The sequence below is a fragment of the Barbus barbus genome (genome assembly GCF_936440315.1).
Source record: "Barbus barbus genome assembly, chromosome: 28".
Classification (NCBI taxonomy): Eukaryota; Metazoa; Chordata; class Actinopteri; order Cypriniformes; family Cyprinidae; genus Barbus; species Barbus barbus.
The window spans coordinates 6862829-6879451 of NC_136756.1; the positions used below are offsets into that span (position 1 = coordinate 6862829).

A 16623-nucleotide genomic window follows, 5' to 3' on the forward strand; every position below is an offset into this window, starting at 1 on the left:
GTGGTTTATAGTCTCTGTCTCACGAGACGCCTGCAGCTTTCTGCACACATTTTGACAGAGCGGCTGTCTGGACTAAATTACACCTGGTCTAAAGGGGATTAGTTAAGGAGAGATGGCTGATAAAAACAACACAGGCCAGGGAAGAAATCAGTTGTAACAATTTTGTTATTTCTTTAAGCAGATTTAAGATCAGAAGTAGTTTAGATTCAATTTTATAACCAAATTATGCAGAAATCCGAGTAACCTATGACATTTCAAATGTTGCCAACCCTATGATTATACAGTAAAAAACGTTTTGGGGTTGAATGTTACGAGGTTGAAAATCAGCTAATAAATATGTCTAATAAATGTCTAGGGCTGGGTAGATTACTTACAAATTGTAGTCCATTATTGATTACAGATTATGAAAATTGTACTTAAAGTAATCTAAGATTTTACGTTTAAATTACTTTTTACCTAACTTGTTTTAAACTTACCATTAAATGTGCCATTTTGATATAAACCATATTATTTGATATCAACATCATGAAGTGCATTAAACATTATATTACATCAGGGTTTTCCTAACTGGTGTTTGACAATAATTCAGTCATAAAAATGTAAGATAAAAATGAATTGTTTTAAAACAAAAATCACTAAAAATAGAAATATTTAATTTGTTTACTTGCATGTCAATGTGACCATTAACCAACACCAGAGAATATGTGAATGTCTTGTTAAATACTTGAAATATTAACTTCCTCAGGGATATTTCAAGTATTTAGTACTCTATTTTTTTAATCTGATTGCATAATCTGGATTACATGTAATCAGTGACCATCAGCTCTGTAAATGTCCTTTAAAATATCATCCCATGACACATTATTTACAGTCAGTTTCTTGTGATTCATACAAAGAACAAAATTTGTTTGTAAATGAGATTTTCCCTGTAACAGAGTTGAACTTTTTAAAAAAAGGTGTCCTTGTTAAACGTTACACATACTTACTATTATAATAACAATAAAGTATGCATAATTATATGCAAGTAACCCTAAGACAAACCCTAATCCTAACCATATAGTAAGTACATGTATTACTCAATATTTAAATGTATAATTATACTGTACACCTTATATATATATATATATATATATATATATATATATATATATATATATATATATATAGCCTGTCGAAGACTGCACGAGAATGTTATTCTTTTCGAACCATGTGGTCACAATTTTTGTCACACTCTTAAATATGACGTCAGAAAACGAAACCATTGTTTTTAAAGGGGAAAATGTCACAGTATAACAGGGTTGAACAAAAAGACTTCAGGGCAAACATTCACAACACCCATGAAACGCATGCAGAAAGGAAAACCAATGACTTTTATGACAACATTTTATTTCAAAACAAAAGAACAGTTAAAAAAGTAAAAAAACAACAACAATGTAGTCATGATCCGAGTCATTTAGAGAATGATTCATTTACATGATTCCTTTGAAAAGCATGTAAGATTTAACATGGACATATATGATTTCTCTGATGTTAATTACCCATAAAACCTTCATCAAACAGGGTTTGGGAGTCATATAAACACAACATTGGCATCATAGTGGCACTGCAATAACTTAGACTCAACAGAAAATGACAAGGGCTCTTTAGAAGCAAAGGATTGTGGAAATTGACACTGTGATGTATTATAACAATATTATATACAACATGTAATTATGAACAAAAACAAACTCATAAATCAAATGTGTTGGATTCAGGGTTGTAAATAGTTTCTCTGGCAAAACTCATTTCCAATGTGAAAAGCTATTTGTAATCTGGTTATTCATGGTGGATGAATAGCAGAGGCTATAAACTGCATTGTTCAAAATCTCAGTCATGCCTCAATAATGTAAAAAAACACACACACACAAAAAGAAAACTTTATATAAAAAATATACACAGGGATACATAGATTTATACATACAGCATGTGTAATGTATGATAATTTGCACTATTTTTTTTTAATAATGCACCCATATACCATTACAACTGACATGTGCAAAGTAAAGTGATTTTGCTTAGTTTACATTTCAGATTTTTCTCTGATGTTTCAAGTCCGTGCCCATAAACACCTTAGTCTCGTCAACTTACATCATCCTAAAGAAACAGGTCAGCCAAAAATGAAATATTAAGTTCAACATCGTTGAATGATAACAGAATTTCTATTTTTGGATTAACTATTCCTTTCATTCATTATGGTCTGGTACTTTGTAAATACATTCAAAGACCAAAAAGCAACATGCTCCCCATCCCGATCAAAGCCACTAAAATCACTATTGCACAAATAAATGTCAATTACCTTAACAAGCAACAGCCATATGCCTTCGTATGGCAAGACATTTCATCCAAAAATTGTTTGTGAAATGGTTGAATTTTGCAAATACATTTAGTTTTTGAAAGAAAACCTTTTCATCAAACATAACTGGGTCTCATTGTCTCGCAGGTACAGACATTTTCATGCAGAAATCATGATTCGTCAGCATATTCTTTACAATAAATTTATAAATAAATTTACAATAAAACTTAGAACCAACTAAAATCACATGTCTGTTTCCATAGAGTGCATTTGTGCCCGCCAACCTTTTCAACTGCTCTGGGTCCCAAAGTACTGCTCTTTTCCCCAATCATTTTTTCCTTAGGGATTTTTAAAAAGTCTTTGTTAAAGCATTATAAACCATGAACCAAACCAACCGGTTGTTCATAATCATAATTTATGTGCATGTTTCCTTATTGGAAAAAAATGTATACCATTTAGTGATGTATACCATTTTGTTTTTTTCTGGCGATAATGCACAAAAGTAGGTGGATGGAAACATAGCTAATGAATGCATTTACTTCCAGAACCCAGCTGTTGTGCTCTATTCTACATCAAATACTTATATAGAGATGGGTGTGTTTATGCAAATTAGCAATCAAGGGTATGCGGTCTTTCAACATTAGAAAGTTAAACATCAATTCATGTGCATAGTTTTAAATTTGGCAGAATTTTTTTCTGTGCGTATAAGTGTGTATAAACCCATGCAATGTTTAGTAAATGAGACCCAATGTTTAGTTTTTGCCACTCAATGAAGATGACCTGTATATGGTGATGCTTGTCAAAAACGTGCATATATTTTTTCAATCACTCTGGGGTGCGTTTCCCAAAAGCAACTATGGTCGCAAGTTACGTCGTTACCAATAGAGTTCAATGGGACTTACCAACATAGTTAGTTAACGATGCTTTAGGGAAACGCACCCCTGAATGAGAAAGCTCCCAAAAAGTTACTCATCTTTCCTCTTTTATGGAAATCTCCTTCATGAGATGGTCCCATGTGCATACAATTGTGAAACATCCATGAATCCATTAATGGAACCAACCACTTCCATTCTCAAAGCTTGGTTAAACTCACAAATGGTGCCTGCTGAGAAGCTCTGTAGGTGAATTCTCCGTTTCTTTGCGATGCCTAGCATGTGTGACATGTGAGTGTTGCTCTCTGTAGAGTTTCACGGTGGCTTGTGTTCCATTTCATTGTTCTATCAGAGGAGCAAATGCCCTTGATGCCACAGGGGAGTCTTTGTATCGAGTTTTATTGCGGTAGGTCACACAGCAACGTAATTTTGAGGAGGATATGGAACATTTATATTTCCTGTTTACTTCCAGTCCTCAGTAGTCCACTCCGATGTGCCACATTACACACAAGGCTGAGGAGGTGGGCGATCTGGAGGAGGAGCTCTGCCTGGAGGCGGGGCTTGAGGGGGCGGGGGCAGGGAGGCAGAAGGGGATGGTGGAAGAGATGTGGGTGGAGAAAAGTAGAGCGTGTTAGGAGACGAAGACCAGATAGGGGGCGGAGAATAGGATGGAGGAGGAGTAATGGGTGGAGAAGGGTTGATGGCGTGACGTGGGGGCGTAGAAGGTGCCGGGGGAAAGCCGGAGGACAGGGAGATGGGTGGACTGTGTGGAGGAGGGGGCAGCTGGCCCTGAGGAGGGGGCGGGCTGAGGGTGCATGGAGGGGTGTAGATGGGTGAAGAATGTTGGTTGTACGATGGATAGCGTGGAGGAGGACTAGACTTGATGCGAGTGAAGTTCATACAGCGACCCTGAGAGAGAAAGAAACAACAAATGATTTCAGACATAATATTTTTTGAAAGAAACTACTGTTTCCCTGCTTGAGTATAGTTGTTGCTATGTGGCAGCTGACAGCTGCCATGCAGTTGTTAGGGTGCTGTGGGTGGTTGCTATGCAGTGTCTAACCAGGTCTAAGTGGTTTTTCGCATGTTGCCAGGATGTTGCTATGTTGTGGCTGATGTTAGGCTGCTGCAGGTGATTGTCAGGGTGTTGCTATGTGGTGACTGTTGTTAGGCTGCTATGGGTGGTTGCCTGGGTGTTGCTATTTGGAGGCTGATGATACATGGGGCAACTTTTTGAGCAATGTTTCCGGGCAACCAGGTGAGACGCAGGACCCACAACTGATCTAAATTATCCAGATAGAAATTTGTTACCAATTCTCAATGGAAAAGGGCCCAAGCAACATTGCTCAAAAAAACTTTCCTGGCAAAATTGCTTAAAAAGTTGCCCTGTGTATCATCAGCCTGAGGCTGCTGTGGGTGGTTGCCAGGGTTTTGCTATGCAGTGTCTAACAAGTTCTGGCTGGTTTTTGGCATGTTTCCATATAATTGCTAGAGTTTTTGGTGTTGTTGCCAGGATGTTGCTATGTTGTGGCTGTTGTTAGGGTGCTGTGGGTGGTTGCCAAAGTGTTACTATGTGGTGGCTGTTGTTAGGCTGCTGTGGGTGGTTGCCAGGGTGTTGCTGTGTTGTGGCTGTTGTCAGGATGCTGTGGTTGGTTGCAAGGGTATTGCTATGTTGCGGCTGTTGTTAGGCTGCTGTGGGTGGTTGCAAGGGTATTGCTATGTTGCGGCTGTTGTTAGGCTGCTGTGGGCAGTTGCCAGGATGTTGCTATGTTGTGGCTGTTGTTAGGGTGCTGTGGGTGGTTGCCAAAATGTTACTATGTGGTGGCTGTTGTCAGGATGCTGTGGTTGGTTGCCAGGGTGTTGCTATGTTGTGGCTGTTGTTAGGCTGCTGTGGGTGGTTGCAAGGGTATTGCTATGTTGGGGCTGTTGTTAGGCTGCTGTGGGCAGTTGCTATTTTGTGGATACCATATTTTGAATAGTTTTTAGCTTGTATCCAGAAGAACATGTTTTGAGAGTTTTAGTTTGTTTTTTAGGATGTTGCTACATATGCAGCGGCTAACATGTTGCAGTTGCTAGGGTGTTCTGTGCTAAGGCATTGCTATGTGGTTCATAGCATGTTCTGAGTGATGTTTAGCATGTTGCCATGTACTTTCTATGAAATCACTACAGTGTTATGGTAACGGAAACTCTCAGAGCTTGCCAAATACCATAACATTTACTGGCAAAACACCTTTCATGGAATCATTAATTTTGCATTAGAAAACTCAGAGGTTGGGAGGAAATCAGCCTCAGAAGTCAAACTGTAAAAGGTTTTGTTGCCATCATGTAGGACAATGTGGCAGATGAGAAACCTGTATGCTATTTGACTCCAGTTCAAATGCAGTGAATAAGGCAGGAGTATTAGTCTTAAATCTCTGAATGCATGTGGCTGGGCAAGGGGAAATCATGATGGACTTTACCGTCAATAAATAACATGACAAACACACAAACAAAGGCAGACTGCCATGCTGAGAGGCGTGCTGGTCTTCCTGACTGCTATAGCTGTAGGAAGCTATAAATGCCAGACACGTTTTAATGATACACAGAGGAAAGACTAGCTGTTGGTTGTTTACTAGAAACACTTATGGAAAATTAGAGAACTCTCTGTCCCAATTTTCTGTAAACTAATGAAGAACTCCAAGTTGGCCCCAGGAAACGCACGCACACACACACACACACACACACACACGCGCACACACACACACACACACGCACACACACACACACACACACACACACTGTGTGAGTTCATGCAGTTAAGAGATTATAGTATGTACTGTAATTAAGAACAACAAAAGCCTGAAATTATTTGGTATGTATAGCTCTATAAGACAAATAAGGTTACAGCGACCAACTACTCATAGAAAAACAAATGGAAGAAATCACAATAACAAATGTAGAGGAACAGAGGACGTGGTTTATAGTATAGTTTTAGTTAAACGAGTAAATCACGTTTGGTTGCCTTGGAATAGTTGGTCCTTTCAGGAATATGCAGTTTTTCATTGTGAGTTAAGCTAAATAACATTCTTTTTTTAATGCATAATTGGGATGCCAGATTTAGTGTAATTTCACATATTAATTCATACTATTGACAAAATTTACAGAGATGTCAGTGTTTCAGTAGATGAGGTGAATTTCGATTTTATGCCAACTTCAAAGGGACTATGGAAGTTAAGAAGACACTTTTAATCAAATCATCTTTAAGTACACTTATTTTAACACAATATAATTGTGTATAATTATAATAAATCGGCCACCTGTCAACGTTATCTTCAAATATTTTAAATACAGGTTCTGTTGAGATATATTAAATGTTAAAATTGTTTTGTGTGTTAAATTACTGTCTGCAGAGAGACGATTGAAATTTAAGATACATTTTTATTATGGTATTCATTTCACATATTCTTTTGCCTTTTCAGTTCATTATGATTATAATCCAGTGTTTAATTTCAGGGACATGATTAAATACTTCTGTATTTTGTTTTATTTTTTATTTTTATTTAGTCTTCACTTATAAGAACAAATATAAGAAATATCAACTCATATACTGTTATGAACGCTCCTCCAAGAGCTACGGGAGACAGTGGGTGAACGAAAAACAGACCTTTAATCAGTAAAGGGATTTAGAATACAAGAAAACTATACATCCATATAATGATCACATAACTTTAAGACACGACAAACCAGACTAAGGAACTCAAGGCTTATAAAGAACAGGGAACAAAGGAGCAAACGAGACAATTAACACAAGACAGGTGAACTGAATGATAATTAACTAAACTAGGACAGGAAATGCCAAATAAGGACAAAAAGGAAACTAGGCAGAAACCAATCCGTGACATATACATGGTTTATTTTATCTCATCTAGCATCCTGATATTTTAAATTACCATATAAATTAACTCGTTTTCTACATTATTAAAGCTGGCAAAATTCAAAAGCTTCTCTCAAAAGCTAAAACTGTGAAATGTTTAATATTAATTCCAATAATTCCAAAAAATATTCATGTTTTCCTATTAAACCAACAACAAAAACTATGAATTGTAGCACGGAAGTTATATAAGTGCATTAATTCAGCAACCACACTAACAAACAATAGATTTAAGATCCATGTTTGGATTTAGTTCAACATGGACTGGCTGTATTACATTTTAATTTGAGCAGAGTATCTTAATGTAAATCTCCAAATTTCAATGTAGATGTTTGTCAATGTCTTTTGGATCATCAGCACTTCCTCTGCAGTGTAGAGGGAGCAAATGCACTTCACCAGGTTGTAAAGATAAAGTAAAACACAGGGCAGAAAAGTCCTTTTAAGGGAAAGGGGATTTAAACTCTTGACATCTGGCAACCCCAAAAATGTATGGAGGTCTATATATTTTTTCCATTTTTTTTTTTTTTTTTCTCGGCTTAAGACAATATATAGAGATTTTGATTTCATCGATATTGCATGTTGATATAGTCACAGTTAGGCTGTGTGTCCACCAATACTGTTGCTTTGGTTGTGCCTTCATTTCAGTATGTTCATTTACCACAGCAGATGCATGCAACATTCTCTCCGTCTCCACACTGTCTCAGAAGTAGTCGGGACAGCAGTTTCTTTTTAATTTTACAGTCGCCAGACCCTACAGTTTTAATAACAACATGTCTACACTCATACCGCTTCCTATAACTGCTTAGATCAAAATACCTCTTCCTCTGTTAAATGTCCGGTCTTCATTCCTAGACTTACGTATGTCTTCTGCTCTGCTCAAACTGCTTTATTGTCACCACTTACTCAACTTCAGATTGCACAGAAAAACAATCACATTACAAATAAAAAACTATGCCTTCCTGTTGAAGGAAGGAAGGAAGTATTGATATTTTTAACCAGTACACATGTTAGACATATCTGCAGGCAACAGGATAAGATTTATGTGCACTGCAGCCAACATAATAATGCATCTCTGCAGTGCAAAGGTGGCAAAGAAGTCACATCTGAGGTGGCATATATACCATCCTTATGCCGGAATCAATAACTTTCATGATGCATATTTTTTGTTTTGGCTTCTTTTTCTATTTATTTTGGAGCATCTGGATGTGTTTTTAAGTTTCGGCATGTCCAAATGGCTTCATGCATTGCGGTGAAATGATAATGGTTTAACCTCATAGTGTGATGTCATCAGACTCACTAATCGCTGAGGGTGTTGCCTCTCCGATGCTGTTAATCATTGTACTATGTTTGGCTGTTCTCTTATAAAGCAATTGTATCATTTTCTTGATGTACAAGTCTAGACTATATTATTTCTGCCCATTGGTCTGCTTTCTCTGTTGGATCTTTTAGGCCCAGGTCTCTTTTATGGATCTTAAAAGCAAATCTGATTGCTTTGTTGGGGAGTCAGTTGTGTTGAGAATCAATGTACATCGTTGAGTACAATGTATATGTTCTATGATACAAGTTCAGTTTCGCTCACCAAATATCTGACCAACTCCATCTTACCTGCAGATACATGGAGCAGCTACAGGATGCTACAAAACAGCAAGGTGGTGATTTTGTGCAATCTGTGAAACATCTTTTTAAGAGGAGGTACAAAGTTGAAGCCAAATGTGACTCACAGTTTGACCCTCTAAACGTACAGCGGGATATGACATTTAGTGCTACTAAGCGAGCTCCTCAGAGAAAATGTGGGTGTGGGTGTTGAGTTTTGCAATATGCCTCAGTTATAAATGACACCACCCTCTGCACATGGCGTTACGTCCAAACGGATCTGTTGACATTGGATCTCATCTCTTTACTTTGGTAAAATAAAGCTGCATGTTTTGAAGTGGAGAAAATGACCGCCTGTATTAGAAGCTCTTAGGCTTGCTGGAGCCATCAAGTTATTGGCAATGCACTGTACGAACAAGATTCTAGACTTGATGCAACTAGAGTTTCTAACTTTCTGAAGAAAATGTGAGTGATGCTTGCATTTGCGAAAGTTGATGTTAGATCTTGCTCCTTGCTATTCTGATGTTTTGAGAGTTTTTGAACACTAAGACTTCTAAGATTTTTTAACAGAGTGTATATTTACACTAAGTGCAAATAGCCTACCTTTTGGCAGAGACTGTGTACATTAGCTCCGCCCACAAATGTCTGGTTGGCATAAACATCATTATGCAGACATGCATCATTCAACAGGCTCAGTGGCGTTGGGCGTAAAGTGCGGCATGCTTTGATGTGATTGATCCGAGTTCGAATCCGCCTTTTGCTGAACTCATTCTTCTCTCTTTTCCCATCACAGTTCAGATGGAAAAAGACATTTCTTTTCAATAAAAATGGAGGAAATATTTAAAAATTTTTAATAAAGTGCCTTGTGGGTATTTAATAATACAGTGTTCATTGGGTAGGTTTAGGGGTAGGCGAAGGGAGGGCTTTATTGTTCCAATATAAGGCGGCATACATTAAGTAATTTTAAGAAATATGATAATTTACACTCAATATGTTATTACTGCATACTGTTTTATAATGTGCTACAATACTGAGGTGCAAATACCTGCATTTGCACTAATAAAGAGCATCTACTATTTATACTTATGGCAAAGAAAATGTAGCTATTTTTACAAAGTGTAAATCGAATCTATTGTTATTTTGTGTGTCTTTAGTTACATTTGATCAATTTAATACACCCCTGCTGAATAAAACATAATTTCTTATGTGTCTTGGCTGTTCGTTTACACAGCTACAGTGTTTTGGGGGCCTGAAAATGCAAAGCTTTTGAAAACAAAAAAGCAAGATTTTGAAAACGACACCGTCATTGCTTGTGCAAACTACAAAATTTTTTGTGAAAACGGTGATATCATACGCATTCATTTAATGTTTACAGTCTATATGCATGTGTTAAAGCATGTTTATTTACAAAGTGACATCGCCATCTAATGGCCTGGCATGCACAATGCAGAGTTTTTAGTCATTTTCACAGGATCCATGTGAACGGGATCGTTTTCACAGCATTGTTGTCTGTACACACAACCTTTCAAAATGCAAAGGAAAACGTTTCAGTTTTTAGTACAATGTTGTTGAGGTATGCTTGTATGTTTCCTCATTTAACTGTATTTATCCCCCTTTTGGTTTAGTTCTTTGTCTGTTCTTGCAATATTATGTGGTTTGTGTATTTCTTGTTGTCTTGTTGTCTTGTATTAGTTTGTCTTGTAAATAAATTACACTTGCTGCTAATATATCCTTACCTCAGCCTTGCTGATCATGCAACCAACCCTGACAAACATGAAAAGCATCCTGTCCTTAGATGAGCTCTTTCTCTCAGTGGATGTGACCTGCCATCAACTTTATAGTCAAATCATCCTTTGCATAAGTAAGAAATAACATACGAGTTCACCCTAAAGAACTTTGTACTTCATTTCATGCAAATCTCATTGCCATTTGGGATCTATGATATGCATTTCCTCAGTTTATTTGCTTAGTCCAGGAGACCCAGCATGAAACAGGTGGCTTTAACTCTTGGCCTGTTGTTGTTCTCCATTCAGGCAAGGATGAAAGAATGTTTAAACGAAGCAGCGAGTGAAAGCAAATACATGCTATAGAGAGGAAGCCAAGTCTAACTGCAACATTTGTCATTAATGTTCATGATAGTGTTTTTGACAATGAAGATCTTGTTTGAGTAAACAACATATGCACAAATATGCACACTTAGAGGGATAGTTGACTCAAATATTATGATCATTTATTGAACCCTCATGCTGATACAGACCGTATGGTTTTATTTCTATGTGGAACACAAACTAATTTTTTATTCTTACAACAAAAGTGGATGATTATTTCCAAAATTGCTATTTTTTTATTTTTCATTTCTGTGGCAGAAACAAGCTTGATTTACATTTATTTCTATCATGACAACTCTCTGAAGATTTTAGCATGATAATGGATATGACAGTGTTAATGTATTTGGTCTTAAAGGGATACTCCACCCCAAAATGAAAATTTTGTCATTAACTCCTTACCCGTTTGTTCCAAAACCGAAAAAGCTACGTTTGTCTTTGGAACACAATTTAAGATATTTTAGATGAAAACCGGGAGGCTTGTGACTGTCATAGTAAATTGCACTGTCAAGGTCCATAAAAGTATGAAAGACATCATCAAAATAGTCCATCTGCCATCAGTGGTTCAATCTGAATTTTATGATGCAATTACTTTCATACTTTTATGGACCTTGACAGTGTAATTTACTATGACAGTCACAAGCCTCCCGGTTTTCATCTAAAATATCTTAAATTGTGTTCCGAAGACGATGGAACGACATGGGGGTAAGTGATTAATGACAAAATTTTCATTTTGGGGTGGAGTATCCGTTTAATTAATCTGCTGCTGCTAAATTGCTGTTGCTGTAGATTTTTGCTGCTGCTACAAAGCAAGTACAGGAACTTGCTACTGTCAATACATATGCCGATACGGTGCTGTGAGTATTTACGAAATATTGCTGGCACACAAATAGCATATAAAATAACCCATAGCAGATCTATACAGGTGGAGCTGGGGAGGGTGGAGGGTTTCAGTAACTCTGAAAGCATGCTACAAACTGCTTTAGTGAATGCTAACCAGGCATTTAAATGTAAAGCAGTAAGCTCACTGGCTGTGTATGCAACATGAACCAAACAGCTTGTGCCAAGTAGTTTAATGCTGTAAATATGATCAGTTTGCGTTAATGACCCATCAGCCTGCGCAATCTAGAGTTTCATGACAGAACTTAGCATATCACACAATTCAGACTCTGTGAGAATAAAGCCTGATTTGTTTAAGAAGTCACAATTACAATTAAAAAACAAACAAAAAAAACAATTAAACAAAAATTTTCATAGAATCTTGTGCAGAAATATATAGTGTGAATAAAAGTGAAATTCCATGCTATGCAATAATTATAGATATCCTAGCATCTATAATTAATGCATAACGTTATTCCGTTTTTATTCCATTTAACGCACTAACTTTTTTGTCAAATTTTATAATTTTATTTTAAATATATATATATATATATATATATATATATATATATATATATATATATATATATATATATATATATATATATATATATATATATATATATATATATACACATCTGTTATACTTAAACAAATAAAGAGTCTTACCTTGTCTCCAGGTTGTGGTCGCATGATGGACACTCTGTCATACCCTTTCTTCAGAAGCACCCACAATGCATCCAGTTTTCCCTGTGCATCAGCACACACACGCGCACACACACACACACCAAAAACACACAAATTTAATACTGAAAAAGCAAACATATGTGTATACAAACCAGTTGTCAAAATCTGTTCCTGGAGGGCCACTGCCCTGCAGAGTTTAGCTCCAACTCAAATCAAACACACCTGAACCAGCTAATCAAGCTCTTCAAACTCACTAGAATCTTCCAGGAAAATGCATTGGAGCTGGTTGGATCTTAACTGCAGAACATTGGCCCTCCTAGAGCAGGATTGGACACCCCTTTCCAACTGTGTTTTCTGTATGATTCAAGTCATTATTGTGTCTTCATTGACCCTCATGTCTTTAATAACTTGCTCCTCTCATTGTTCGGTCACCAAACTCTGAGAAATAGGTTATATTAACAAAGAGATTTCCTGAACCCAACACCCTACATGTGGCCTGTCTGGCTCACTATCAAATGAGACGGATATATCTCAAAGCCACAGTTTAGAATAAATCAATCCTTCGCTATCTACCCTACGGTTATTAATATACAATAGCATTCTGATGCCCTCAGCCTCGACCCAACTTCCAAATAAAGACAACCGACCCTTATTGCACAAGAAATGAATAGAGGAAATTAATGAGGGAGGGAAAGAACAGAAGGGCATCTTGGAAGATTTATATGTAAAGTTGGGTCAAAAAAAGGGGCACATAATGGTCACGTTGCTGTTGCCAAATATAAAACAACAGACACACATTAAATACAGAGATGAACAAATAAAGGAGGGAATAACTATTCAAAGGAAAGATACACGGACTAAAAGAATGAACAACACGGGGAAAAAAAGCTTTGGCAATGCTCTGAGGTCTTGGACGGCGAGATCTATTAGAATGAGTGAGTGGAGAGAGGTGAAATGAGGGAAATCTGGTTTTGAGTGTAATAAAGTGCTGACTGTGCAGGCATAGTTTCTTGGAGGTCACCACAGTTTCTGGTCTGTATTATGAATCTCCAAGCTGATTCATAGATGCTTGATTATAAAAATTGACATCTCAAGTCAGGTTTTTACACATTAATTCAGCAGGAGAACTGCATGGTCGGAGGCTGCTCATGCTTAACTGTCAACAGAATTAGTCTCATCTATTGTCTTAAGCTGTGTCAAAGGCTGCTTCCTTCAAAAAATTCAAAGACTGATTGCACAGAGGTACAACGAAGGCTGACCCAATTTGAAGGCTCTTTTAAAAGTGGCCTCTAAATGCATCCTTCAAAGTCTGCTTCCTTCTAATGATGCAGCCCCTAAATTGGGAACCACACCTTTAGTGTTCTACTCAATGGAACACAAACAAAATATATTAGATTTTAAACATTTTCAAAAAAAATTCTAATATTTTTTGTTCTTTTAATGTTATACAATGTTGGGTGGACCCCGATGTTCTTCAAAATCTCATCTTATGTGTTTTACAAACTGTTACCCATAACAAAGGCTGCATTTACACTGCATGTATTGAAGCCCAATTCTGATTTGTAGAATATATCTGATTTTTCTGAAGACCAGCTTCTTTTAAAAGTGCCCCATGTCCGATATCTGCATTCACACTATGGCAAAACAACCCAGGGTAGAAGTACTGACAGGTTTCCAGGTCTGCGAAACAAAACCTAATTGCTATTCAAAACTAGTCCAATCGGGTATATTTGTGTTTTTTCCCTCCGGTGAGGGACCTCTTGCATTGAAAAAGCTGGTGGGGGCGGAGGGTTACTTTACACTACAGGCTAAAAAAACAACCCATGGCAACAGTGTAAAAGTACCTAAATTCTGCAGGAAAACTACAGACCTGGCAACACTGCATTCTGACCCAGAGAAGCGTCCACCTCTGACACTTTTTCAGTAATGTACGACTCACATTGACAGGGGAATATCCAATATGTCCGCTTACATGGCAAATGCACATATCTGATTCATATCCGATTTATTTTCACATATGAATGAGGCCTGAAACTGATCTGGGAATGTCGGAAATCATGCATCTTCCTTATATGTTCATGGGTCATATCCGATGTGTGTCACATGGGAGGAAAAAATCAGGTCACTTGAACCATGTAATGTAAATGCAGTCATAGAAAACTGTAGAAACCCATAGAAAGACTAGCTAATACTTGCACACACAGTTATTATGAATTGCATTTAACACGAAATGCAACAAATGATACATTATTGCTGTTCTCACCTTAATGGGCGAGTACCATTTATGAGGGCCTGGAGGTTTCCGCATGCCATTATTTAGGATGCGAGCAGGAAGAGCTTCAAACTCTTGCTCGGGCATCTTTACCCTTGCGTTCTTCGCCTTCTCCAGCTTAGCACCCTCTTCGGTTGAACCCTTCTCACCCCAGCGAACCTGAAAAGAAGGAGGTGGCTATGGTCATTTTATCCAGCATGACTTGACAATGATCCAAAGAGCTTCAGTGGAAACAAGAACATCTGTCCTTCTGTATAAAGGAGTGCATATGAATTTGACTTCAAAACATTTCCTCATTTTTACGTCATAACCTTCCTGTTATCAACATTTCAAAATCCTTTCCTTTTTTGAGGCACTCAACCTGCAAACTCTGCACTACTGGTAATTGAGGCAGAATGTTTGACAGAAGTAAGGATTCCAAACAGCAGATGAGCTGTATAATGCACACACACGCGTGTTTTCCTCAATCGTAAACACTGTCTTGCTGTGATTGTAAACTTTGGTACTTTACTGGCAGCCGTTTGATGAAACTAAATTGCTTTAACATGCCAAAGGTTGCTTAGCTGGTCTCCCAGCCTAGTCAAGCTGATCTTAAGATGATTTAACTGGTCAGCAAGTTCCAGTGTCCAAAACCATTTTAAAACCAGCAAACTAGACCATGTTATGTTGGCTTAAACTATTTTTTTCCCTTGTTTTTGTCATGGCATTTTTTTTGATGAGGTCTTGTGTTTGCATAGCAGATTGTTTATTTCAAGCATACTTTTGCAAATCAATGGATTTGACAAACATTTGACTTTTTCCTTCTGTATTTCCTGTTTTTCTTCACAGTTCTGGAATTCGCTTTCAGCAACATCGCTGATTTCAATTATGATGTGCTGAAGTCTCTTGGCATGTAATATAAACAACAGTGGTTTCATTCCAAGTAGGGCCAAACTATCAACTGGAGATTTACTGACAGAATCTATCACCCTTAAGAAAGACACTTAACCCCAGGTTCCTCCAGAGACGCAGCCTGCTTCCTCTGGATGAAAGTCATCTGTTAAGAGACTGAGCGTCTGCTAATTTAGTGGCTGGTGCCCTCCATCGAGTGATAAAACTGTTGTTTACCTCCATTCTTTTAATGCCTCCAACTCCTCTTCCTCCATAGTAGGACGCATCGACTGTGGGCCACTTCTTCTTCGGAGTTCCATCCTCTTCATCATCCTTATAGAGCAAACAAAGACAATGAAATTGTGACCAAAATGGAGTCCAGTGGTTCTTAACTGGTTGGCCACAAATCTGTTCTGGTCACAAACAACAGGGAAGAAGCTAATTTTGGTGCAATTTACTGGTAAATCCTTGAAAACCATGAACAAAACTGCACAACAGCCTTAAAAATTAAGATTCCATATTAGCATTGATGTTCCATTATGAACCTTCACTCTTAAAAATAAAGCTTCCGAAAGGGGGTTTTCAAAGTGATGCCATAAAAGAACCATTTTTGGTTCCCCAATGAATCTTTCAGTGAAGAGTTCTTTAAAGAAACAACATTTTAATAATCTGAAGAACCTTTTTTCACTATAAAGAACCTTTTATGGAATGGAAAGATTCTGTGGATGCTAAAGGTTAAAGAATCCATCAAAGCCAACACAGAAACTTTATTTTAAAAAAGTGTGGAAACATTCCACTTCACAAAAGGTTCTTTAAGTGGAATAAGGTTCTTTAGATTACTAAGAAAAAAGATTGTTCTTTTAACAACTGTTCACTGAAATTTTCCTTTGAGGAACCAAAAATGGCTCTTCTGTGAAAACCCCCTTTTGGAGCCTTTATTCTTAAGCGTGAAGGTAAAATAAAAATGCGACCCAGACCACATTAAATAGGTTACAGATTTCACACTATGGTGGCTCGCCATATGTCCAATGTAAAATCTGGGTCTCTATGTTGAGAACTGATATAAACATCTTATTAAACGAAACATGAACACTATTGTAAAG

The 16623-nt window shown here is 37.3% G+C and overlaps 1 protein-coding gene across 1 annotated transcript in view; it reads right to left on the bottom strand.

The window, feature by feature from the left end:
* Positions 1 to 1366: 1366 nt before the first annotated feature.
* LOC306848146 (anthrax toxin receptor 1-like) overlaps positions 1367 to 16623 on the bottom strand; it is a 50794-nt gene continuing 35537 nt past the window's right edge. The window contains exons 15-18 of the mRNA XM_079382515.1: positions 15758 to 15853; positions 14642 to 14809; positions 12361 to 12441; positions 1367 to 4113 (exon numbers count right to left, since the gene is read on the bottom strand). Of these exons, the coding sequence (XP_079238641.1) occupies positions 3706 to 4113; positions 12361 to 12441; positions 14642 to 14809; positions 15758 to 15853 (753 nt within the window). The 3' untranslated portion in view covers positions 1367 to 3705. The remainder of the gene's footprint in view (positions 4114 to 12360; positions 12442 to 14641; positions 14810 to 15757; positions 15854 to 16623) is intronic.